Below are 24,604 nucleotides of genomic sequence, written 5' to 3' on the forward strand. Positions count from 1 at the left end.
CATGATTTCACCATCACAATGACACAAAAATAAAATACCAACTCAACTTCTTTTTTTTTTTTTTACCAAATTACAGAGCAAATAATTACTTCTCATACAGTATGACCTAAAAATCTGTAACATGTCCCATCTACACTAATGGTTATATAGCCTGAAGTCTGACAAGCTATTTCTGAAAAGCTATTTTTAACAAGTGCGCTGGATTTTTAACGGATATGTCCTTCCACAATTTTTGGATGAAAAAAGTTCTCTTAATTAATATATCTAACTGATTCTGCAATATGTAAGCCAGAGCACATAATTAAAGCATTTTCTAAGAAGATTAAGTGCTTTTTCTTTCAATTAAGCCAGCCTGCATTAAAATAATTATAGAGGAGGAAAGAATCATATAGACCACCATAAATTAAAAAAAAAAGTTCCCCAAAAGCTCAGTCATGCTTAATTAAAAGCTATGGCAAGAGCCTGTCTAATGGAAATATTTCAATCTTAAGTGTTTTGTAGAACAATGAGCTTCCACAAATTCAACATGAGCTGTTTAAGTATTACTCGGTGTTATGACTGCACAATATATGAACTTCTAATGGGCTCCAAAATCAATAGCACAGTTTATTTGTCATCTAATGCCTGTAACAAGTTTCTTGTATTTGTAATTAGACAGCACTGATGTACTATGGGGGGCAGAAGAAGGCACTCAGGCTTCTGTAGAGTGTAAGCAGCCTGCTGGGAAGTGAAGAGGGCTCCTGTCCAGGGGGTCAGTGTTCTGCTCAGCTCTATCTCCCGCTATTTCCCATTTACTTTAGTAACACTTGTAGCAAATCTGATGCTATGGGCTTTGATATATTAAACCCCCACCCAAAAAAAACTATTGGCTTTCTTTAGATACAATAACTCAAACTGTGATCAATGTTTTCACTTTGCAAACTCATGTGGATCTAACAAAAATTGATTCTTTTCTTGGTACTGTCTGCTGAAAATGTATGTCTGCCTTTTTATCATAATAGTTGTGGTGTGGATTTATTTTTTGTCTGAATGGATCACATTTTTAATATGACTGAGAAAACTTCCTATGATCAAACACTGGCATGCCCAGGACTGCCTCTTTGCCCCAAACTGAGATAAAATAACAGAAAAGACAATTAGAATGAAATGAAAATGAAAGCCAATTCATCAATCCATATTTTGGGGTACTTTATAATAAACATGATTAGTCACAACAAACCATATTTTGCAGGATGTTGCGAAGCCAGAGATTTCTTTTCCAGGGTGTTTGGGGCAAAGCTGGGGATTCTGCAAGCCAAGAAGGGTAAGGGGATTTTCCAAAACAATTGTGCGTGTTTGAATGGCTTTAACAAAAACCTAACAAAATCTTTTTTGTCCTATAAAACAGCCATTTGATTGAACTGGACCCAACTGGCATTGGGATGTGCAACACTTCTGCATGTGTGACATGCATTGTGTTGTTCTGTCTCACTCCTATTTAGTTTTTTCACACTCTAACACCAGCACTGCTAAAATCTCATCAGTTTTATTGCCCTGTCTGTTGGAGATCGGAGTATTTAAAAATGACTGAGACTTCGACAGAACTGACAAATAAAACACTCAATCATCATCCGCCAACAAATCCTCAGCAGGTTGAGCACATCTGGGTTAGGAGATAAGTGAAGGTCAAATTGAATTTTATAAGGACTGACTTAGATTTTTTTCTTTTCTTCATACACAACATTCAATACACTAATTTTCTTGTGTGTATCTGGATGTATGTACATGCCCTGAGGGATGTTACCCTTTGTTTTCTGAGATACTGAAGAATCTCACAGGCTGAACAGATGTTAGTGCCTAAGTGCTGCCAGGTGTGAGATCAAGCCCGGATAACAAGAATCACTCTGAAATCTTGTAATCAGCCATGGGTAATCGCTAAGAGCTTCCAGTAACGCTCTTCGAAAGAGGGAAAGAAAGCAGGAGGAGGAGAAGAAAATAACTCTAATATGTGACCAATTTCCTCTCCTGTCCATGGCATCTGCCCTCTTGTGCTCAGTGGAGTGCTCCCTCTTACCTTTCTCTACAGCTACTCTATCGTGGTATAGCCTTTCCCCTCACTACGATTTCCTCAACACTGTGGGTATTGAAGCATTTTGTGTTTCTGTTCGGGTGGATGGGTACATGGCAAATATTAAATCTCAGAAAGAACACCGGTGCTTTTCTGGAAAATCCCTTACAAAACACCACTGGAACCAGGAATGGGTTCAATCCTAATCCTATTTTTTAAATCGATTATTCTGCTGTTCACTTTCAAAACTCTGTCACAACCAAAATCAAGCCTCTTAGACTGTGACCTTCTAAGAGGTCCTTAATTTCTAGAATCTTTAAAGAACGAACCGCAATAAACTAATACATTAATCTCCCCATCTCTCGCTAACAATTTGACAGTCTATTTTGCATTAATGGCTTAAAAACATCCTTGCAACTACTCACCATTACTGATCTCAGGCAAGTCATATTTGGTGAAGTCCCACCACTGCAGACGATACGTTGTATTAGCAATATTGCTGGCCACTGCAGATTGACCGTCCCCAATTACAGCACCTTAAAAACAAGAGAGCGGAGGGGGAAAAAAGAAAATAAGTCACATGTTACAGATAAGCAATTAAATAATTAATCAAAAGTCAATTATTTCTACATAAACAGGCTAATAATGCACATTCCATAAAGTACCATTTAAAGGTTTGGGGCCAGTCATTTTACTGCTAAAATAATTAGCTTTGCAATCAAAGGAATAAAATGTATTTTTAAATTGACTTGCATAGAAAGCAGGTATTTTAATAATATTTTACAATATTACTGTTTCACTCTATTTTTTTTTAAATAAACTAAAATTCAGCCTATGAGCATAAAAGACTTCTTTCAAACTATTAATAACTCTTACCCACCACACACTATTAAATGATAGGGTGCATCTGACCACAACAGAAACGGCACATTATAAGAACAAGGAAAAATCGAACAGTATTTGACTAAAGAGCCTCTACTGTGTTTTGTTGCGGCTTACAGGGCATCTCTGAGTGCAACCCAAGACCTGAAAAATGAATAACATGGGCCCTACTAAGACTGGTAAAACCAGGGTGTGAGAGAGGAGACGAAAGTAACAGACAAAATAAGTATAAGGTTTTACATATCTCCGCTATTTGATATATCTACAAATCCTCGTCTGCATCTAATTTAGACAATAACAGTTAAGCTTTGTTTTGCCTGAGGAATTTCCTCGATCTGCGATAACTTGTTCCGCGAAGAGTCCTTCAATGGTTATATAAACTATACTGCACTCGGGGCACTTAGCAAATCAGACAACACACTCGCCACTGAATTTAATACAGGTCTCTGTCTGCAACATAACTCTTCTCTGAGGTAAACAAGGAAATGTCAGGCTGTCCTCTTCAGTGCTCAGCCCTGTCACCATAATTACAGAAGGGAAGAGGGAAGGCTTTGGCCGAACGGTACACTTAGAGGTCCATTTGCCAGTAGAGGGTCGATCCTGGGCCTGGCTAACAGATTAGATTTGCCTGTTATGACCTGGACTCAAGGAGACGTAATGCAGACATAAATATCTATTACACAGCTTCCCCCTGCACTCTGCTGTCTGCCCATTACAGCCCACAGACACCCAGGTGCAGTGAGCTGGCATTCAGACAGGCTTTCAGGAGCTGCTCTAACAGCCATGGACTAATGAGCTGGAGAGCTTCTCTCAGTATAAAAGACCCTTTGGGAACCAGAATACTGTGGACTTTACACTAAACCTAACCTGAAATACAACACATCTGGTCTGGGTGTTATTCTACTGTTAACACTGCACATATTTTCACGGAAATTAATTTTTTTGTTAAAATAAATCATTATCTAATCTTTTTTTTTCGCTCATAAATGTTTTGTAATATCATGCGTTTAAAGTAACTTTTAAACAATTCACTACATGCTTGCCAGTCAATTTTTTTTTTTCTTTTTGCTGGCCCCAAACTTATTAACAGTACTGTAAATCTTGGCCATATCGACAGAGACGGAGCCGGAGCCCTTAATGAGGAAATAAGAAAAATGGACAGAACTGAGAAGAGTGTGTTGACTGAAACTGAAACATGAGGGGGTTTTTTCACTTGCCAGAGCGCAGGTCAACAACAGGGCAAATCATCAACCTAATTAGGATGAATAACACATAAAACCTATCTTTGTGACACAAAGTCATCTTCAAAAAAAGGACATAATTAATCATTTTACTGTTACATGGTTTCATTTTAGAGACAATATGGAGGAGTGAAGTGGAACAGATGAGGAACAGACTGAGTTTACAAGAATTAGCTACACTTAAATGACAGTTTTATCAGAAAAAAAAGAAAGCACTAAGGCGAGGGTGAGGGATTAAGTACTTATCATCTGTCACAGTGCAGTTATGAGCTAAACCTTTTTCACGGCCATCGTTTTTCTCATAGACGCACAACAAATTGCCCTGAAAATGGAACTTATGGGGGTGCAGAGTGCTTGAGGAGGATTTTACAAGGTGGACAGAGGCTGTAGACACTGGGGGATAAATTCATTTACATTTTCCACAGTCATTTACATATTCACAGACAAAAAAAAAAATAAAATGAATAATAATAATAATAATAATAATAGCTATTTAACTCAGTTTAAAAGTTCACTGCTTCACCTTGTTTGTTAAAGGGAGAGTTCACCCAAAGCATGAAAAATTGGTCACCCTCATGTCATTTAAAACCTCTATGTTTATTTTCTCTTAAAATATTTTACTAGGGAACAATCCCTTAACACAACACTACTTCTAATAATAATTTATATATTTACAGTAGTGGTCGACTGATATATCGCCATGGCCGATACATTTTTCAGTTTGATTGATATTTTTGTTGCGTGACTTATTTCGATGCTGAGAAAGGAAGCACCTGCAAGCACCAGAATATCCTCCCTCTTGTTGGCCACCGTAATGTAGTTCTTGTCTAACGTGGTAAGAAGTCTATCTAATAATCAGATTACAAAAAAAGTATTATAACGATTGCTTTAATATTATTAGTAATAGAAAAGCAAACATAATACTTTCTAGTTTGCCATCAGCATTCAGCAAATCTTTGAATGACTAATGAACATTTCAAATCACAAACCTTGCAAACTAAAGTCAAATCTAGTTAAGATCTTGTGAAGTGTGTGTGTGTGTGTGTGTGTATCCTGATTGTGTGTTCTTTGTGTGATGGATTAAATGCTGACAGCAGCAGAGTTCAGATTTACTGGAGACACACGGTCAACAAACTTTAAACGTGTGATTTCAAATTGTGCTGTGTTTTATGTGTTTGCCCTCCGTCATATTCATATATGAGTGTTACTTTGGCTTTATTTGAAAAATATCATTCACAAAGCACACAAACTATCCAAAGTGCCGAGTATTTACTTCATTTTTAGCTATAATTTTATTTATTATCTATTAAATATGTATTTATTTGTGAAAAATACTTTGTCTTATGTTTGTATTACACATTTATACTTTAATCCATTTTCAAATTATTCCAAATTTCTTAAATCCTAATTAAAATAAATAAAGTTATATTGTCCCAATATCGTCCATCGCCCACCGGCCACCCTGCTTTTCCAGATATCAGCCTTCAAAAAAAACCCATATCGGTCAACTAATCAACCACTAATTTACAGTAAGTTTTCAGAGATGTCAAAAATCTAAGCCAACTTGATTTTTATAAATTTTTCAGCAATAAAATAATATTGATGCTTTACCCACATTAATTCACTGCAACAGTTATACTGGAAGACTCAGTATATTCTCAGTTTACTTTCCTGAGAGAGAGAATTAAACTGAGATTAACTGAGCCAAAAGAACATAAGGCATGTATGTATTAACACTATATTGTGCATGTTATATCATCACCAGTGATACTTAAACATGCAATCAGATCACCAAATGTAATCTTGTAATGCTTGTATAAGCCTAATATATAGACAGCTGCAAAGAGTGAAAGTGAGTGGGTGTATTTTCTCGGCGGCTGCTCTGTTAGGCATAGTTCAGGAAGGAGAGTCAGCCACAGGTGGATGAACAGCAGACAAACCACACACACTAGCTCAACTAGTTTCAACCAAACTGCTCAAAAAATTGATGTCATATTCTCTAAATGTTAGGATTCACTTAATATTTTGTGAACCTCAACAGCACAGTGTGAGATAATCAAATGGTTCAGTTAGACTAGGCAAATGCCATGGGAGATAATTCGAAAGTTTGGATGATTAGTTTAACAGGTCTCAGAGTCTTGGCAGAATCAGCACTTCCCGCCCTGCTGGCTGATTAAACTTCTGCTCAACACCAATTACATTCTCAGCACTCACAGACACAGGCAGTTAGCACCAAGGAGGTCAGGCCTGCACCTTCACACAGAGCAGGAAAGCTGTTACAACTGTTAACTAGTAGTCACCATTCCAGCTGGCATGACAGAGCAATACAATGTGTTCTGGATACAGTTCAGCAGCCCAGTATGTCATAATGCGGTGTCATCTGGATAGATTTGGATTACATGAACAACATATCCGACAAGCTGCATCCTCTTTCGTTTTACCCAGAGGCTGTCACTCTCAAAGGATGACAGTATCAAAAGGGATGAAATGCAAATATCATTTGAAAACTCTTTTTTTTTTTTCTGTAGATCAGTTAATCAAACATGTTGACGCTTCAATCTGGCAAACCCTCAGATATGCCCCTCACCAAAGCTTTTTACAGACAACAGTTTTCTTTTTAGTCTAAATTGTTCCATCAAATTGGTTTAAGGCAATCTTTTTGATGATGTCATCTGCCGGAGAGAATATTATTCTGTGCTGTTTTTTTAGTAGTTTAAAAAAAACATTTAAAAGTGTATGGATGTACATGTACTGTGTGTGTGTGCGTGTATGTGAATTAAACACGTAAAGATACTGTTCTTTGATCGTATGCAATACATAATGTATAAATTGTAAAATACTTATTTCTCATCATATTTGAAGTTCACTTATTATGCCATTTTAAAGCCTCCTTATATTGCTTTGGGAGTTTCCTACAGTAGGTTTACATGCATGTAAGGTGAAAAAACGCTTTATTTTTCCCAAATTATGTGTTTAATATCACCTAATTTTTCAGCAATTCTCAAACGATTCATTCGAAGCAGATCTAAAATTGTCTCTCTAAAACTCTCCTTTCCGTGAGCTCACTATTCTCTGATTGGTCAGATGGTCAAGTCTGTTGTGATTGGTCTACAGCAGTCGTCAGTAAAATGACATTTTTATAGGCGGAGTCAAGTTGTTCTCAGCCAGCCAATGTACAACATTCAAATTTGTTACACTGTGACATATAGCCATCACGAAAGTGGGATTCGAATTACTAACCACTCATTTAGGCTGTATAAAAGTGTTGGTTTGGTTTTTTTTTTCAATTTTGGGAGACAACTACTTATAGTGCACTTTTAGATTTACAACAGCTACGTTACGCACTGCATGGCAATACTGGAAATGGCATAATAGGGGCACTTTAAAATACCAGAAGTCTGCATACAGTATACACGGCACTGCACAAGTCTTCAGTAAGCAGAAAGTGAGTATACCATTCCTTACAGAACTATGGTACCTTTCAAAATTGGAAACCCCTTGTAGATAGAGCAGGAAATGGTTAGGACATGTGACCCCTGACCTGTGAACCTGAGTTCTGCTAACGCAAAAGAATAAAGAGCAGCTGGGGGGCATTAGTGATGCAGCAACTCTCATAAACGGGTCACTACCTGAAGCTGCCCAGAAAGACAAAGACAAGAAACAAGAGAAACAGTGAGGGAGAGAGAGGGGAGACCTCACCTGAACTCTCAATAGACTCAGCTGTGTTTTAACAGCGACTCTACTGAGTGTTTTAAGGAGTGATTACCCGAGGGAGTCTTTGGATGACATGTGGTGCGTGTGCTAAATAAGGTCATCATAAGTGTCCCGTACAATAACGGAATTTAGGGCGACTACCAAGAAAAATGTGTTTCTTCCTGCTAAAACTAATTATATCGGTTCTTTCCAAAATGGTTGAAATTGACTTTACACACCAAAACATAAATTTCCAATGTGCCTGTGCAGCAGAATTCAGTCATACGCCTCATATATACTCAGCAGCCTCTTCAGCACTGACCCGACAGAGCAAAAATAGAGAGAGAAAGTCTGGTGAAAGGACCATTCCATTAAAGATAATCGGGTCTGTGCTGCGGTTTTTCATGCTCTGAAAAGTCCATATAAACTGGGTTTCTCTCTGACAATAACAGCCTAAGGGATCCGTCAGGCCTGTAGCACTGGGTGGAGCAGGACTGAATGGATCAGAGACAGGCTGAATTAGAGAGGGTCACTGTTCTCCATCACTAACCCTTCATTCATTACACACTCCATGCTAAGGCCCTCCAGCTTTGGCTTTATCGCACTTCCTATCTGTAGTTAAACAATATTTAATAAACACACACACACACACACACACACACACACACACACACACACACACACACACACACACACACACCCTAATATTTATCACTGTCATGAATTTCAACAAACAATTATACTCATTTACAGCAACCAACATGCATTTACAAAATAATAATTTTGTAAATGCATGTTGTTATAAACATTATTGTTAATATTTTATTAAGATCTGCTTCATTATTTTACATTAAAAAAATAAAATAAAACTTATTTTGGTTTCCATAAAATACAGTTTAAATATAGTTGAATAGTGTGAAATTGAGTGACAAACCCTCAAAACAATCAAATTCTCATTGAAAACAAATATCAAAACACATTCTGGATAGCAGAAGGCCAAGAAGAGGAGTATTAAGAACACTGCTTGTAAGCTATCTGCCAAATACAATTTATACAAACCTTTGATTGATTTAAAGATCATGGAACTACCTGATACATGAGAGTGCTTTCCGTACAAAACTCTGTGGTGAACTCAAAAGCACTTAAGTGGTCAACAGTTGCAAAGCCAGGGCACAGCATGCTTTTAGCTTCCAATGGTCATAGTTCAGCTACTTGCCAAACATGACCCAGATCAGCATAAGCACACATATTTGATCAAGTCTCACTCTATCAGATGTATTTATGCAAATAACTTGACTGTTGACATCGAGCATTAAACTGTTGCAGCTCCTTTGATCAGAGCATGTGCCGTAAAATGTGTTATCGGGAAGCGAGAACCTGCATTAATATAATGTTTGGTTCCATAAAGCTATGAGTCATTCTTAAGCTTGATCATTATTAAAACATTTTTAAAATGTACTGATTAATGGTTATATAATACTAGACCCTGCTGATATACGTGCTGTACGCATACACACGCACACATTTATACACAAATAAAATGTTCTCAGACACTGAGCTTATTAGGATGTTTAGTTTTGTTAAAAAATAGCATAACCTAATAACAACTTTGAAAAATGTTGGCCTCCACTAAACATTGCATTTGAATTTCAAAAGAAAATAACTGAAAATCCCTGATTTTAGGGTAGAGAAAGTACAGAGCGTCAGAGAGAGTGAGAGAGAAATCCTGGAAATGTGTAATGTGCTGTGTAAAAAAATGTGGGTATTTATGCTCTGTGCTGTGGGGCTTGTATAAGGTTGCCTGAGAGAAGTTAGAGAAGAATTCTTGAAGAGGGGAAATGTGTGCTGGTAATTGCCTCAGTTTGGATATTTGCCCTGGGGTTCACAGTCCTCTCCTCTCAGCTTAGAACAAGGGCCAATCATACCTCATGGCTATGCAACTACCCTCTGCAACACAATATACAGTATAATAAAAGTCCACAAAACAACCCCTATTACTAAACTTTAATCCCAACAGTGATTAATGGATGCTGAGTGAAGTAATTCTCTATTAAAAACTGAAAAATTCAATATGATTAGTTCACCCCGAGTGCACCTGACAATTACAAAAAAAAACTAGATAAAGTACCGATTTAACAATAAAAGTTAATTTATGCAAATAATTCATCACGCCACAAAAAAATAATTTATCATAATAACTAATTTAACACTTCCATGTACATGGACTTTGTTTACGTCACAGCTACACAATGTGTTTCATACGAATGAAACCTCTGTCATAATTTACCAGACATATTTCTTTCTTCAGATAATTATGGTCCAAAAGATACAGGAAAAAGAAAACATTTAAAGTATCTATCACAGAAGACTGTCAGTAATAAAGGTTTGGAATCAAGAAATGATGACAGAATTTTCCAAGTAAACTATTCCTTTAACAGTATGAGGAGAGGAGAGGAGAGGAGAGAGAGGAGAGAGGAGAGGAGAGGAGAGAGAGAGAGAGAGAGAGAGGAGAGAGAGAGAGAGGAGAGGAGAAGAGGAGAAGAAGAGGAGGAGGAAGAGGAGAGGAGAGAGAGAGAGAGAGGAAGAGGAGGAGGAGGAGGAGAGGAGAGAGAGAGAGGAGAGAGAGGAGAGGAGAGGAGAGGAGAGGAGAGAGAGGAAGAGGAGAGAGAGAGGAGAGAGAGAGGAAGAGGAGAGAGAGGAGAGAGAGAGGAGAGAGGAGAGGAGAGGAAGAGGAACAGGGAGAGGGAGAGGAGAGAGGAGAGGAGAGGAGAGGAGAGGAGAGGAGAGGAGAGGAGAGGAGAGGAGAGGAGAGAGAGGAGAGGAGAGGAGAGAGAGAGGAGAGGAAGAGGAGAGGAGAGAGGAGAGGAAGAGGAAGAGGAGAGGAGAGAGAGAGAGGAGAGGAGAGGAGAGGGAGAGGAGAGGGAGAGGGAGAGGAGAGAGAGAGGAGAGGAGAGAGGAGAGGAGAGAGAGAGGAGAGGAGAGGAGAGAGAGAGAGGAAGAGGAAGAGGAGAGAGAGAGAGGAGAGAGAGAACAGGAGAGAGGAGAGGAGAGGAGAGGAGAGAGGAGAGAGAGAGAGAGAGAGAGAGGAGAGGAGAGGAGAGGAGAGGAGAGGAGAGGAGAGAGGAGAGGAGAGGAGAGGAGAGAGAGGAGAGAGAGAGAGAGGAGAGGAGAGAGAGAGAGGAAGAGAGAGAGGAGAGGAGAGGAGAGAGGAGAGGAGAGAGAGAGGAGAGGAGAGGAGGAGGAAGAGGAGAGGAGGGGAGAGGAGAGAGGGAGAGAGGAGAGAGAGAGAGGAGAAGAGGAGAGGAAGAGGAAGAGGAGAGGAGAAGGAGAGAAGAGGAAGCGGGAGAGGAGAGGAAGAGGAATAGGGAGAGAAGAGAAGAGAAGAGAAGAGAAGAAGAGGAGGAGAGAAGAAGAGGAGGAGAGGAGGAGAGGAGGAGAGGAGGAGAGGAGAAGAGGAGAGGGAGAGGAGAGGAGAGGAAGAGGAAGAGGAAGAGGAAGAGGAGAGGGACTGAACGATTGCTGCTCTGTAAAGTGAAGCCATGATGCTCTTTTCTGTGTGAGCTGGAGAGGGTTTGAAGAGGGGCATTTCTGAACCTCGTATCACACACTGCAATTAGTGTGGGCTGAAGATGCCTCTTTGTGTGGGAGAGAGAAAGAACGCTGGTGTGCAAAAGCGAGAAACAGCTCTGTGGACATTTGTATTGTGTTGAATTGGTACAGGATATGTAGGGAGTGGGATCTGTGAAGTAAGGGACGTCCACCCTCACAAGCACTCAAAAGATGGCTGACAAAAAAAAAATCGTAAAGTTGGTCCTGAAAATAAGAGCTGTGCATGTTGTTTTGAAAATATCTGATTTTTTTTTTCAGTTTCCACAGTACACACCTACTAATCTTCTATTCATTCACAACATCTGTTCGATTCTTCCGCACTTCTGGAAGTTGTTGACTATATGTAGATGCTCAGCGGCATATCCGATGCAGCTGGCAGCTGGCTTCGAGACAGTTTTTTTTAATAACCCTGTGATGTGGGCACACAGGTGTATAATGATGTATATTTCAAGATTACCTGGTGTTTGGAAAGTAACTTCAGTTGCTTTGAAGTGTAGGTTTGACGTATGGGAATTAAAAAATATGAAACGCAAAACATGTTGTTTGGGTCAAGCAATGTAGAAAATATTGATAAAAACAAGTTAGCCGAAACAATATCACCATAGCTAATACTTTAGTTTCAGCTGCATATGGTTAATATTGAAGGGGCAGTTCACTGTAAATGTGGTTATCTGACGTTGTTTAGTATAAAAAAACAACTTTAGTGTTACATGGCTTCTGAAGCCCTACAATAGCTTTGTGCTAAATATACAATTTGGAGCAACAAGAGCGTGAACAGATGACAACAGATTTTTTTTTTCAGTTGAACTACCTCTTTAATGCAGAAAAGTCAACGCTAATATAACTGCTGTTAAAGAGCCCTGCTGAGAGCCCTCCTAGTCAAAATAGCAGGGTGAGTGGGCGAATTAGCACTCGTCATTGACCTGACACATGACATTACGCAAACATTATTTGGGAAGTTTCATCCCTGACAAAGCCTTCAGTGAGTACCCAGCCCATCTAATATTAGAAAACTCCGGTAGCTTTAGAGGGCGAACATACCTGCGAGGACCCTATTGACGGATGAGTGTGTTGCCAGGCCCGGCTGCCCTCGCTCGTGGAAGATTCCAGCATACGGCAAAAACTCTGGCAGGAGGAACCGCCTGGGAGAGATGGAGGGAAGCAGAGGCAGTGTGAGAGAGAATGACAGGACACTGGATTGGCTAACACTTATCGGCATCCTATGCATATTTCACAGGGAAGGAAATTCCACAGTACACTGTGACAAACTCAGTACATGATTACTGATTACAGTACAAATTTAAATTGTGAAAGTATCGATAAAAAGTCAAAATAAAAAATTATAATTCCCCAAATGTGTGCTATATACTACAATTTAAAAGTTTTTGAAAGAAATTAAGACTTATGCAGCATTGCATTCAATTAATCACACGTCACAGTAAAGATTGTTACAACACTTTCTATTCATCAAAGAATCCTAAGCACTAATTAAGCACAAACATACACAATTTAAGATAATATATTTTTAATATTTTGTATAAAGGCTTGGAACAAACAATTCTGATGGTCAAGGTGCAGGAAAGCATGAAAAACATTGTGTGAACGCTCCATCTGCCATCAGTGGTTCAACTGTATTGATATGAAGCTACAAGAATACTTTTTTTACGTAAAAAAAAAAAAACAGCATTATTTAATGATTCTGTGCCGCAAAGCCACCATAGAGCCATTTCGTTTTTTTTTTTTTTTTTTTACATTGACTACGTTAACATGCGCATGAATAATGTGATTATTTCCAATAATCCCACTATTATGTTTACATGTCAAGAGCAAATCTCTTCACTCCGGTTTACATGCAATTTCCACATTCTTATTATTCGCTAAGAATTGTGGTAAAGTTTTTTACTGCCATATTCACACATCCCACTGCACAGGACAAATTATGGACTCAGAGAGAGCGCCGGTGCATTACCTGCTATCCAATGTTTTAAATTATTTAGCATCTAATGCTAAAAACGTTTATGGTTGTATTCCATGCTGTTTCGCGGCATAAAAACATGAGGGCAATTCAAATAACTGGTAGCAGCGAGTTGTGTTTTCTCCAGAAATGCGATGCTTTCTATCAGAAATCATTTCTAATCTGCGTATTGGGTGCGTGTCACATCATTCATATAAAACGAATTACCATAAACGTGTTAGGGGGAAATAGTAAGTTTGTGTCACAAAGATGAATATCACCATCCTCATATACGCAACTTTAGAGAGAACTCATCTTCATCACAGATTATGATTATGCTTTAAAGAAAGAGTTTTTGTTTTCAGTTTTGTTTGTTAATTTAATTTAAAGCTTTGTATAGATATATTTCTCATGTTGTTTTAGGTGAGTTTCGGTTCATTTTTGTGAAGCGCTCCTCTCCAGACAAGACGACAGAAAATCACAAAGTTTTGATATTGTCAGTGCACACAAATAAAAGTAGACCCTTTACAGTGCCTATTTTATTTCCACCAAAAAAATGTAAGTGATTGCGCTGGTGCCTCCATGTCCTGCAAAGAGAGCTTTAGGGCACATTTATTATGCAGGTTTGATGTTTAAATATTTTTGTATGCTTGAACTGTTTTAGTATATCCATAGATTTTATTTCAGACGTGATGATTTTAGAATAAAAGACACAGGCTCACTGTCATTGGCCGCCAAACGTTTTTCTAAATTGAAAACGAAATATAATCATTTTGAAATTACACACAAAAGTGCTATTTTAATAGCTGAAACTGTAGTAAAAGCCGTTCTGAGAGAAGGGGGAAAAGATGGACTAGGGCTGGTAATTCTGATAAGCTGTTGGACACAGGCCGGGTTGTGCAGGGCATAGATATAGGCCTAAACATGTCGATGTGTGCAGGGCTCTAATTCATGTAACATTACATCATAAGCAAAAGCTCACTCCGGTCAGAACGAAAATACTTCGATTAAGGTGTTTACATGCCTGTATATTTTGATTAACATCGGCATAGGCCACCTATGTTAATACGATTGTGCTTGCTGCAATTGTGAGCTTAAACACATTATTTAGATCAAAGTATTACTTTGACATGAGGTAAAGTTTAGTCGCAATACTGTCAAAACCTCATTATAATCTCATTAAGAGGGTCCATGTAAACGCATTAATTGATAAGAGCTGACTAGAATAATGGCTGCTTTGCCATCACATTATTAAATTCCATTTTAAAACGAATTTAAGTAGAAAACGGAAATTTGAATTTATGATAATCTTTCCTAGTATTACTGTATTTTTAAATCAAATAAATGCAGTCTTGTTGAGCATAAAACACATTTAAACCAAACCTTACTCACCCCAATTTAACATTTGTTAAAAACAGTGTACATTTATAATAATAATAATATAGTATTAATTATCATTATTATTATTAGAACATTGTCATTTTTGTCACATCAACTGTATTAAAATTAATCATCAGTCAAGTACACTCCTGTGCACTTCTTGTGCCGGAAAAATGGTATTTTTATGACGCACAACAAACTCTCAGCTGGACGCTGCCAATGTAGGCAGTGAGGCAGCTCACTAGGTTTTGGAACAGAGTTAGCATGTATTTCTGGTGTATTGACATAAGCAGACTAAAAATGTTCCTACCTGGGCACAAAGCGACCTAGAGAGGGGGCAGACATGCGTGCATTACGAGGAGCCCTATGTCTGCTTCCATTGTCCCTGTACATAAATAAACACACAGATACAGAACTGGTCAGCAAACAATATAATCATAAGATCAAACATAACTTGCTTAAAATAATTTGTCTTTTGCAAATTCAGAAAATACCGTCCAAGCGTGAAAACAACTAAAGAGCTTAAGCTGAATGAGAACATCAACATTCTCACAATGTAAGAGTGGGAATGATTGATAAAGAATGAAAAGAAAAGAAAAAGTTTATGACATTTTTTTTGGGAGACATAAATATTAATATGCAGGCTAACTGAAAGACTGATGGGTTTCATAAGTATTCTGATGAATATGGATCTGTGGTCCCTGACTGCAGTGAACGCTGAACTCTCCAGCCAGAGGGTGGAATTATTCATCAGCTCAGAGGAGGGCATCTAATCCGTGCCAAAAAAAGAAGGAAAAAAAAAAGAGAAAGAGAGGGGGAGAAGAGCTGCGTGGTTTGGAGAGGAGAAAAACAACGATATTCAACTAGTGGAGGGGCTGGAGAGAGGGAAAGAGAGACTTTTTTTTGGAGCATTAATGGTTCCATAAAAAGGACCAATGACTAGTTGGCTGCTTTCAAAAACACATTGGCAAACAAATTAAAAGAGCATTTGCATATTAAAAATATGATTCTGGACTTTATAACAGTTATCAAAATAAGAGTACAGCTTGGGTTTTAAACGGCTGATTGCAAGGGACGTGTAATTTCATAATTTGCTTATGGAAAAAAAAACATTTAATGGCTTAATAAATAAAAAAAAACCAGAAGAAATACAAAAACAACTCTTATTTTTCACCACCGCTCTCCTTCTGCAGTTGGAGAGTCTTACCAAATGTCTTAACAGACGTCTTTCATGCATACACAGCCTGTATCCCCCCACTCACATATTTTATTAGAACTCATTCTAATCATTAAAACCTCATTTAAATTATACTTAATAATACACAATGACTGCATGAATATGTATACACTACTGTTTAATAGTTTGAGGTCAGCAAGACTTCTGCATTAAAAGAATTAAATTATGTAAGTTTCAAATAATTATTTTACAGTTTTAGAATATTTCACTGTATTTACCGATCAAATAAATACAGATTTAGTGAGCCTAAAAAACCTCTTTTGTGAAGAAAAAAAAAAAATAAAAATCTTACTGACCACAAACATATGGATGGTAGTGTAATTTGTTTAAAGCCCAAGCAGGTGGGTAGTTTTACACTGTCATCATTGTTGCCACTGTTAGCAAAATCCTTTAATATAATATGGACTTTAAACAGTACAAAAAGTTTGAATTCAACCGAAAACACAAAAGATGAGAGGAAAAATTTGTCTCTGACTTTTCACAGTTGTCCAGCAGATGAGGAAAAAAACAGCAAGCACAAAGCCGTACATTACTACATCCCATTGGAATCAGTCAAAGTGCATTTCAAGCCAAGGCTAACGCTAATGCCAAGTGCTATAAGAAGAGACGCCACGGGCAACTCTGGTAAAATTGCTGGCAAGCTCTGTAAGACGGCTGAAAAGCAGAAACGATAACATTCTGGGATTCAAAGCCTGCCTTGTATGTTTGCTGGGTTGCCTAGCAACAAAACAGGAAAATAAATCCATAGAGGTTTTTACGAGCAGTTGAGAGCAGGTAAGAATGCAGAAACAATCACTTGGCACAGGCTTTGTGTGTCTGTGTTATTGTTTACTTACTCAAACTCCTCAAAGTCTACTTCGTTGCTATCCACGTTGGGGGCAGGGCCAGGGGAGAGGCTGCTGGGATTGGAGGACAGGGGTCGGGGTCTGCTGGGGGGACGGAGAGAGCGCTGGCGGATGCTGTCACGCCGAGACAGATACTGGATCATACGCTGTGCGTAATATGCTGCAGGGGACAACCTACACACACGCCAAACACAGATAGAACCCACAATGTTAGATATTTACTAGACCAAACGAGCTTTTTCTATACTGATGTATTAACCAAATAAATGCATGCACAGAGATGCACTGACTCACTATGTGTGCCAGTATTGGTATACTGCCAATACTGATAGAGATACTCCAACATCGTAAACCCATAAACTATAGCTGTAGTTATTTTAAAAATGTTTTTTGTGCTTAATGAATATTTTGGCAAGGTTTCAACTGTCCACTGTAACCAATCACAAACTGTCTAGTGAGTACATTAAATACAATGGGCAACAGGAGATGTTTAAGCTTAAGCATAAAACAGACAAATCAATCCAAATGACAAAGGTATAAGTTGTGATTCACAAATATACATTGCATTTGCCTTCTGGGGCTGGTTGCATAAACCATTTAATTAAACTAGTAATAATCATCTAATTGGTTTTCTTCAAGACTGGTACCAGTGGCATAAACATAGCCAACTATGTTAAGACTGTCTAAAAATTGAAAGTTAGCCAAGGGGTAAGCCAAAGGGTCTCAACTTTTGGATTCAAATTAGACCAGTCTACCTATGTAACTTAAAAAAAAAGTTATGACCAGCCTTGAAAAAGAATAAGTGATGACTACATTTTTAAGAATAGTCTTAGTAGTTTTGAGACTGGCCATTTTCACAACTTTGTAAATTCAGACAAAAAAAGTAAATTGGCCAAATTGTAATCAGAAAAGTAAGAATGATGGCCTCTTGGCTAACTCTTTGTTGGTCAAAATAATTCTTAAGGCAGTCTTAACATAGTGGCTATGTTTATGCAACTGGCCCCTGTTAACTGAATTAGTGACATTTCCATGTTCGTAACCATCTGACCTTTTCCATCCAGACAGGAACCTCCCCAGATCACATTTTGTTTTTAAACTTCTTTTATGCACAGTCGATACACACACTAAATACTAACTTTTGTATCCACTCAATAAAATCTGCATCTATTTTAATTTAATTCAGCTGCAGAGACATTAGTTAGCATTTTGGCAGAAGGGCTCTGAATGAAGCCCTCAAAACTAAAATTCTTTGTGCCGTTTAGACAGGAAGAGCATCTGGAGTTCCATTCTGTCTTGGACTAGTTTGAGTAAGGACATCTGCCACCAGCTTGGAACAGATGAGCTTAATACTAAGACAAACAGAGCTAAACTCCAAATAAACCCCAGGGTGTGACAATGGTCACACATCCTCACCAGTCACAAAGAGAATTACTGTAATTATGAAGCCAGTGAAACCGAATATTTTCCCTCGCAAAATACACACACACACAACTGCAGGGACAGAAAATTGGCAGAACTTTCTAGAGCTCTAAGGAACTGAGAATCAGCCAAATCAGTGACAGTCTGTCTGAAAGCTCCTAAACACACAACGTGCACATAGTTTATCAGAATGTGTTTGAGTATGTGTTTTAGGCCAGTATACAGAGAGAGAGGGATAGGGAGAGGGAGAGAGAGAGAGAGAGAGAGAGAGAGAGAGATCTGGGAAACATCCATGTCATATAGCGCCAATTACTTGTGGCTCTGAATGTGTTGGATTTAGACTATCCCTCTGCTCGGATGGCTTCTAACACTAGGTACATTCTGCTCAGGGGGAAATGAGTCTGTTGTGGTAATTCACAGGTTAGAGGTGTGCGTCAGCCTGTGTGTTTGTGCGAACCTGCCAGCGGGAGTCTGTGCTAACAATCCGTCTTGATCCCAGACCACAGCTGATTCCCCAGAGCTCAACAATGACTCACTAGCCATGAACTCACTTTATTATGAGCCTCGCTCACAGAGTCAGAAGATGCTGACAGGCTATGTGTGCGCCCATTTGAATTAGGGGGACATTGGGGTGCTGGTAGGTCTGAAATGTCACTCCGCTGTCCGGTAGTGCGACACACACACTTCCTCATTACCTAGACCTCACCGGCCAAGTGGCATGACCATGAAATGCAGTTCACACAAGACACACAAACATATATATCACACACACACACACACACACAATGAATCACCTGGCCGGATCGGGATAGATGGGGTGGTCTCGTGATCCAGAGACGTTGTATCTGGAAAGAGACATCATGGACGACTCCAGCAGCCTCCTACAAAACACAATTATATTGCTTTGTATGTTTTCAAATTGTGAAGACTTTCACTTCCTGCTCATAACAAATCTCTGGGCAGGACGTCATAGAAAGAAAAGGAAGACCCATTTTCCTCCTATTTCCACTACGCTGTTTCTACAGTAACACTCCCCACCATGGGCCATCACAATCATTAAAAATCTCATTAAACTGCACAAGGACATTAGTATGCTCATTACTGACTGTTATGCGAAGGCTAAATGAATGTAATGTGTAAGTAATGATGTGCGCTCTGCCAGGCCTGGCTAGGAATCGGTTAATAACCCGTTAAATTGGGACATTTGTTAAGTTTGAGTTTGTACAATTTCTCATACAACAAAGAGTTTGCTGAAGGCCATTAAAAGACGAGACCGGGTCCTGCGGACAAAAACATGCTGCCTCGGACTGGCAGGGCACAAAGCTGGATGGACAGTTGTGTAGTGAGCAGGGCATTTTTATTCAGCATGAGTCAGTTTGGTGTGTGTGTGTGTGTATGTGAACGTTTTTGGTGTGGGTGTGCTCAGCTCTTCATTAGAATGCCATATTCTGCCCTTTGACTCACAGCAAAAACAGAACGGATCGATTTTGACTCCTTTTCACACATTTGCTTTGTTTGCTCCCTTTGACTCTTAAAGATCAAGATCTGCATTTTAACAGAGATGAAGCAAACAATGCTCTTTAAAAACGCACAAAATATTTATGAAACGTCCTGTTTTTGGCTGTACGGTATTTTTAACTTGATTTGTCTGCGATCACATTTAGAAGTAGCACATGTGGCACGATTTGGTACTACAGTATTAAGATCTTACACGTTTTTCTGTCTTCTATAGTAACCTTTACATGTCAGCTTTGTTAGTTTGCATCTATATGCTACTCAAACTAATAACAGTTGCCTCATTAAACAATTTCAATTTATTTCACAGTGAACAAGCTGCTCGTTTCAGGTACGACACCATAGCAGGTAGTGGAAAGAGTTCATTCTGAAACTTTGAGCTCCTTGCTCAAAGCTGCGAGTCAGTAACACTGAACTGGAGCGAGACTCATGGGAGAACGTCAAATGACAAGAGTATTAATTCTTGTTGCACTTCTGCATAAGTGAAGTGTGATACTGTTTTTTTGTTGACCTTAAAACACAGTCAAATAACAGCACAGCCATGCACATGGGACAGGCTGTTCAGTCACATGAAAAGAAAAGGACTGTGTGTTAGAGTGCAAGTACATCATCAGAATAAAGACCTATAGGCCACTCGATGGAGATCTGTGTACAAAGTTAGCTCCACATACGCAGTGTAATGATCTACTGCCCCCCAATGGACGCTAGCTGGCTTTGCAGAAACCCTTGAGGGGAGTATCTGCAAAGATTGTCCCATAATTTAGGTCAGATTTCTTACAAAAGTGCCAATGTGATGAACTTATAAAAGTGGGTCAGTTAACTTAACTGCAGCACCCAACAAAATTAGACTTCTCTTTATGAGCCAAGTGACTACTAAGTCGAAGTAAGTCAAATATGACAGAAGTTTAACACAAAGCTGTGAGTCAATGCCTACCTTAAATGACTCAAGCAGACACAGTGCAGCATCAGCAGTCTGACCCAGTGCTCATACGGACATCACCAAATAAAAAAAAACAGGGCTAGTTTTACAAAGCCTCAAACAATAGACTGTTTCCTGGTGATGCACAAACATAAATAAATCTAGGCCTACGTGTATTAAGACTATCGACTTACTCTTCCTACAGCTGTCACGATGAAAAGACTGCACATACACTACCGTTAAAGATTTGAGGGTTTGTAAGACTGCCTAATTAATACATTTATTCAGCAACAGCGCTTTAAAGGGATCGGTTATCCAAGCTAAGACATGCAGCCTACATAACCAAAGACTTCTATTTTTATAAGAATCAAATTCAAGCACCGTCAGCACTTCAAGGACCTGGTGTCCCTTACAGCCGAGATCACAAGGGTGAGAAAAGTAAGCTCACAAATTTCAAATGACAGATTCGTTCTGTTTATGTTGCTGTGAACAGCATATACACAACAAACATGTTCCTTTCACTTACAGTTTCTGTCAGTATCTTGCAGATACTTTCATTCGTTTTATTAGTCTTAGAGCAGCTCAGGGTGAAATTTTGATGTGTTTGTGAAGGCTCCAAACGAACTCTAGGCGCCATTTCAGAGGTTTGCAGTGCACTTCACTGTTGACATACTTGGTGAACACAATGAGCTCTTGTCAATGTACATAAATACAGATATGAAAAAAAAAGACATGCAAATACACTGGCCTGTTTCTATTTAATTCCTTTTGGGTGAGGTTTATAACTTCTGTAGCAAAATGCAAAAAGACACTTTGTCACCTTACTCACTTCTTAATGTTTATTCATCTCTGCTTTTGGAAGGTGACAGTGTTGATATGCAAATAACCACCTCATTAATACTAGGCCCAGCTCTGGGTGACACACTCTGCTGTGAAGGCTAATAGAGTTCAGACCAAGCTGATTTCCATGTCAGACACTTTTCTTTGAAGCCCAAAACAAGATTTCTGATCATTTTACTCTAATGATGTTTGTGGGGCATCACTGTATGCACTGCTTTGTGGTTCTTTCACTATATAACACAAGCTTTGCAAAGTGGCTATTACTGAAGAATAAGAATGTTAAAAATGATATTTGACATGACATCAAACTCACAGCTGGTGTGTTAGCACTAGAAAACCTCATGCAGTGTTGTTGCCCATTTCAACTTTTTCAGTTGCTGTGCCTTGAATGAGAGTTTACATTCACAACAGCATATATGCAAAGCCTGCATTACATTGTGACAGAATTAAACAATCCATGTTTAAGTTTGTGAGGCTCCAGCCTTCTACTCCAGCCTTCAGTGTCACATGACCCTTCAGAATCACTGTAATATCATTGGTGCCGAAGAAACATTTCTTATTATCAATGTTAAAAACAGTTTTGTGGCATAAAATTTGTGTTAAAACTGATCAATATTTTTAGGATTCCCTGACAAAGAGAAGATATTTTGGGGAATTGTGCATGTTTGTACTGTCACTATTGAACAGTGGAGTTTATGAGCAAAAGGTTTTTTGTTGGTTTTTTTTGCAGTGGGGTCAGAGAAAACTTTGATACATACAAGTCTGAACTACTTATTCCAATAATTCCTTTAGTTGAGCCCTGCTATCATACCTCTTATTTGCCTCACTGTAACTGGTCTGGCAAAGTATCTAAACATAAATCTGCATTGCTATCATTTAGATGTGATAATCATGAGTCAACATCCGATATTCGTAATTTGAGAAAAATAATCATTAGTATAGCTCAATTTTAATCATCTTTTCGGAATGTTGAGGAAACTTGCCGTGTTCTCTACTACAATGAAACCTTTCAAAATCTAACAAACAAGAAAGTTTAATTCCTCGTGACATGACCTCTAAGCATTAAAACAAGACTGGTGCCTTACCTGCGTAAGTAATCATCATCCTGCGCATCTTCAGGCATTTCCTGGTTTAAGGCTTCTTGTGATACATTTGTTGAGCGAGAGGTGGCGGCCTGCCTGTAAACACGCTCCAGTTGTCCAGTTTCCTGGTTAAAGACTAGCCCATCAGTCTGCTCCTCGTGCTGACCAGAAGCTGCACTGCGGGAAAAGGGAACATGAGGCTCTGGGGCATCTGGGCTGGGCTCCATGGGTCTGTGTTCAAGCAGGTCATGATCAGAATGAGAGACTGGGGCTACACTGTGGAAGGCAGGACTTGTGGGTTGCCAAGCTGCATTCCTCTCAGCAGGTGTCTGTGGACCTGTTCTCTCCCAGCGCCTAGTGCCTTGATTGTAGGTGAAAAGGTTGTGACAGACTCTACAGCGGTTCATGTGACTGCGTGGAGGGTTTTCGCCACCGTAAGGCGGCTGGTAATGAGAAGGACCTGGTTGCTCCGGGTCCATGTTGTTATTCAGCATTTCCTGAGTCTGCTGGTCCTGCCTGTTACCCTCCTGAGGCTGCACCAGGTCCTGCATTCGATCATACTCCATGAAATAGCGGTTAAGGTTACATTGAAGAACACTGCGGATGGAAGAAGGGCTGCTGTGGCCCTCTTCCTCGGGTGGGCGCTGCCTGCTAGAACTAGTGCTTGATGTGCTGCTATGAGGAAGGCCCCATCCATCACTAGCTGCAGTGTAAACAGGTGACTGGCTAGAAGTCCCTTGCTGTCGCAAAACAGAAAGCAAGCTGACGGAGGAAGCACTGGTTCTGGGTGGAGTCGTACTACTACCTCGTCCATTAAGCACACAGCCTACCCAATCTGGCCCAGGGAGACGGCCTCCATCATCTCTCCCTGGTGGTTGCTGCCGGAAAGGTGGGATGGGTGCCATTCCAGGCACTCCCCTCCTCCCAGAGCCAGAAGAATTGTTCCTTGCATTGTTCCCCCCACCATACACCATACTAAATGCTGAGGACCGATTTGAAGAATAAGACTCAGCAGGAAACCGTGGTATTCGTGGCTCTGTGCGTGCAGAAGAAAAGGTGGATGCATGTGATTCTCCCTCCAGGGAGGCGGAGTCTGAAGGGTCCTCGTCAGGTGGAGATGGAACCCGTGTTGATGAGCATCGGCTGCAGAAACACACTACTCCGAGCGACTGAACGCAACCATGGTACGGCTGGCGGGATCGATCCCTCAGAAAAGTGTACCGCCCAGACGAATCAGAGGCCTCATCACTGGAAGCAGCGAGGGTGCCTCCAGCCTGAGGGACGGAGTTGCGTGAAGTGAGGATATGCAAAAAATTGTGCAAGATGGGTGTGCGTCTTACAGGTTGGGACTGGAGGAAAGAGCGCTGACGGAGATGAGGCATCTCCACACTGTCCATTGGAATCTCAGGATCATCATCATTCTGCAACACAAAAATATAAGCGTGTACACAAATTTTAAAGAAATGTAAATGTCTTGTTCTTAATCAACAACATTTCGGGTTAAAAGACTCACTTGTTGGTTTGAAGGGTTTACAATGGCAGTTAGAAGATAGTGACCCAGTGGATCAAATCTCACCAACCTGCAACCAAACACAGAGTAGCCAGGAACAGTTTTTTTAATCAGTGGCTCACCTGCATGTTGTTTCAAACACAAAATGAAATACAAATGAGGATATTTTTAATAAAACCTGAGTGATTCCTACCTTTCTGTTTAAAATCCATTCCACAAAAACTATTAATGCTTTAAAAAGTCTATGAATAGTTAATTCCAAGCATTCTAAAAACATTTTACGCAGTAAACTTAATTTTAGTTTTGCTTGATATACTGTGGAAACATTACTCAACTCACATAAAGTGCATCAAATATGAAATAATATAAATTCCTAAATGTGCTTATGTGACATGCCTCATTGTTTTTGCTCATCAAGCAAGAACCTTTGA

General features: G+C 39.4%; 1 protein-coding gene across 5 annotated transcripts in view; it reads right to left on the minus strand.

Annotated features, from left to right (window-relative positions):
- ambra1a (autophagy/beclin-1 regulator 1a) overlaps positions 1-24,604 on the minus strand; it is a 64,734-nt gene that overhangs the window by 37,308 nt on the left and 2,822 nt on the right. For 4 of the 5 annotated variants that reach the window (XM_043244688.1, XM_043244689.1, XM_043244686.1 and 1 more), the window contains exons 6-12: positions 24,177-24,243; positions 22,667-24,084; positions 19,102-19,188; positions 16,880-17,062; positions 15,117-15,191; positions 12,514-12,614; positions 2,473-2,583 (exon numbers count right to left, since the gene is read on the minus strand). In XM_043244688.1, the coding sequence (XP_043100623.1) occupies positions 2,473-2,583; positions 12,514-12,614; positions 15,117-15,191; positions 16,880-17,062; positions 19,102-19,188; positions 22,667-24,084; positions 24,177-24,243 (2,042 nt within the window). The remainder of the gene's footprint in view (positions 1-2,472; positions 2,584-12,513; positions 12,615-15,116; positions 15,192-16,879; positions 17,063-19,101; positions 19,189-22,666; positions 24,085-24,176; positions 24,244-24,604) is intronic. The other variant, XM_043244687.1, reaches the window with a different exon arrangement.

The sequence above is a fragment of the Puntigrus tetrazona genome, chromosome 7, assembly GCF_018831695.1.
Source record: "Puntigrus tetrazona isolate hp1 chromosome 7, ASM1883169v1, whole genome shotgun sequence".
Taxonomy (NCBI): domain Eukaryota; kingdom Metazoa; phylum Chordata; class Actinopteri; order Cypriniformes; family Cyprinidae; genus Puntigrus; species Puntigrus tetrazona.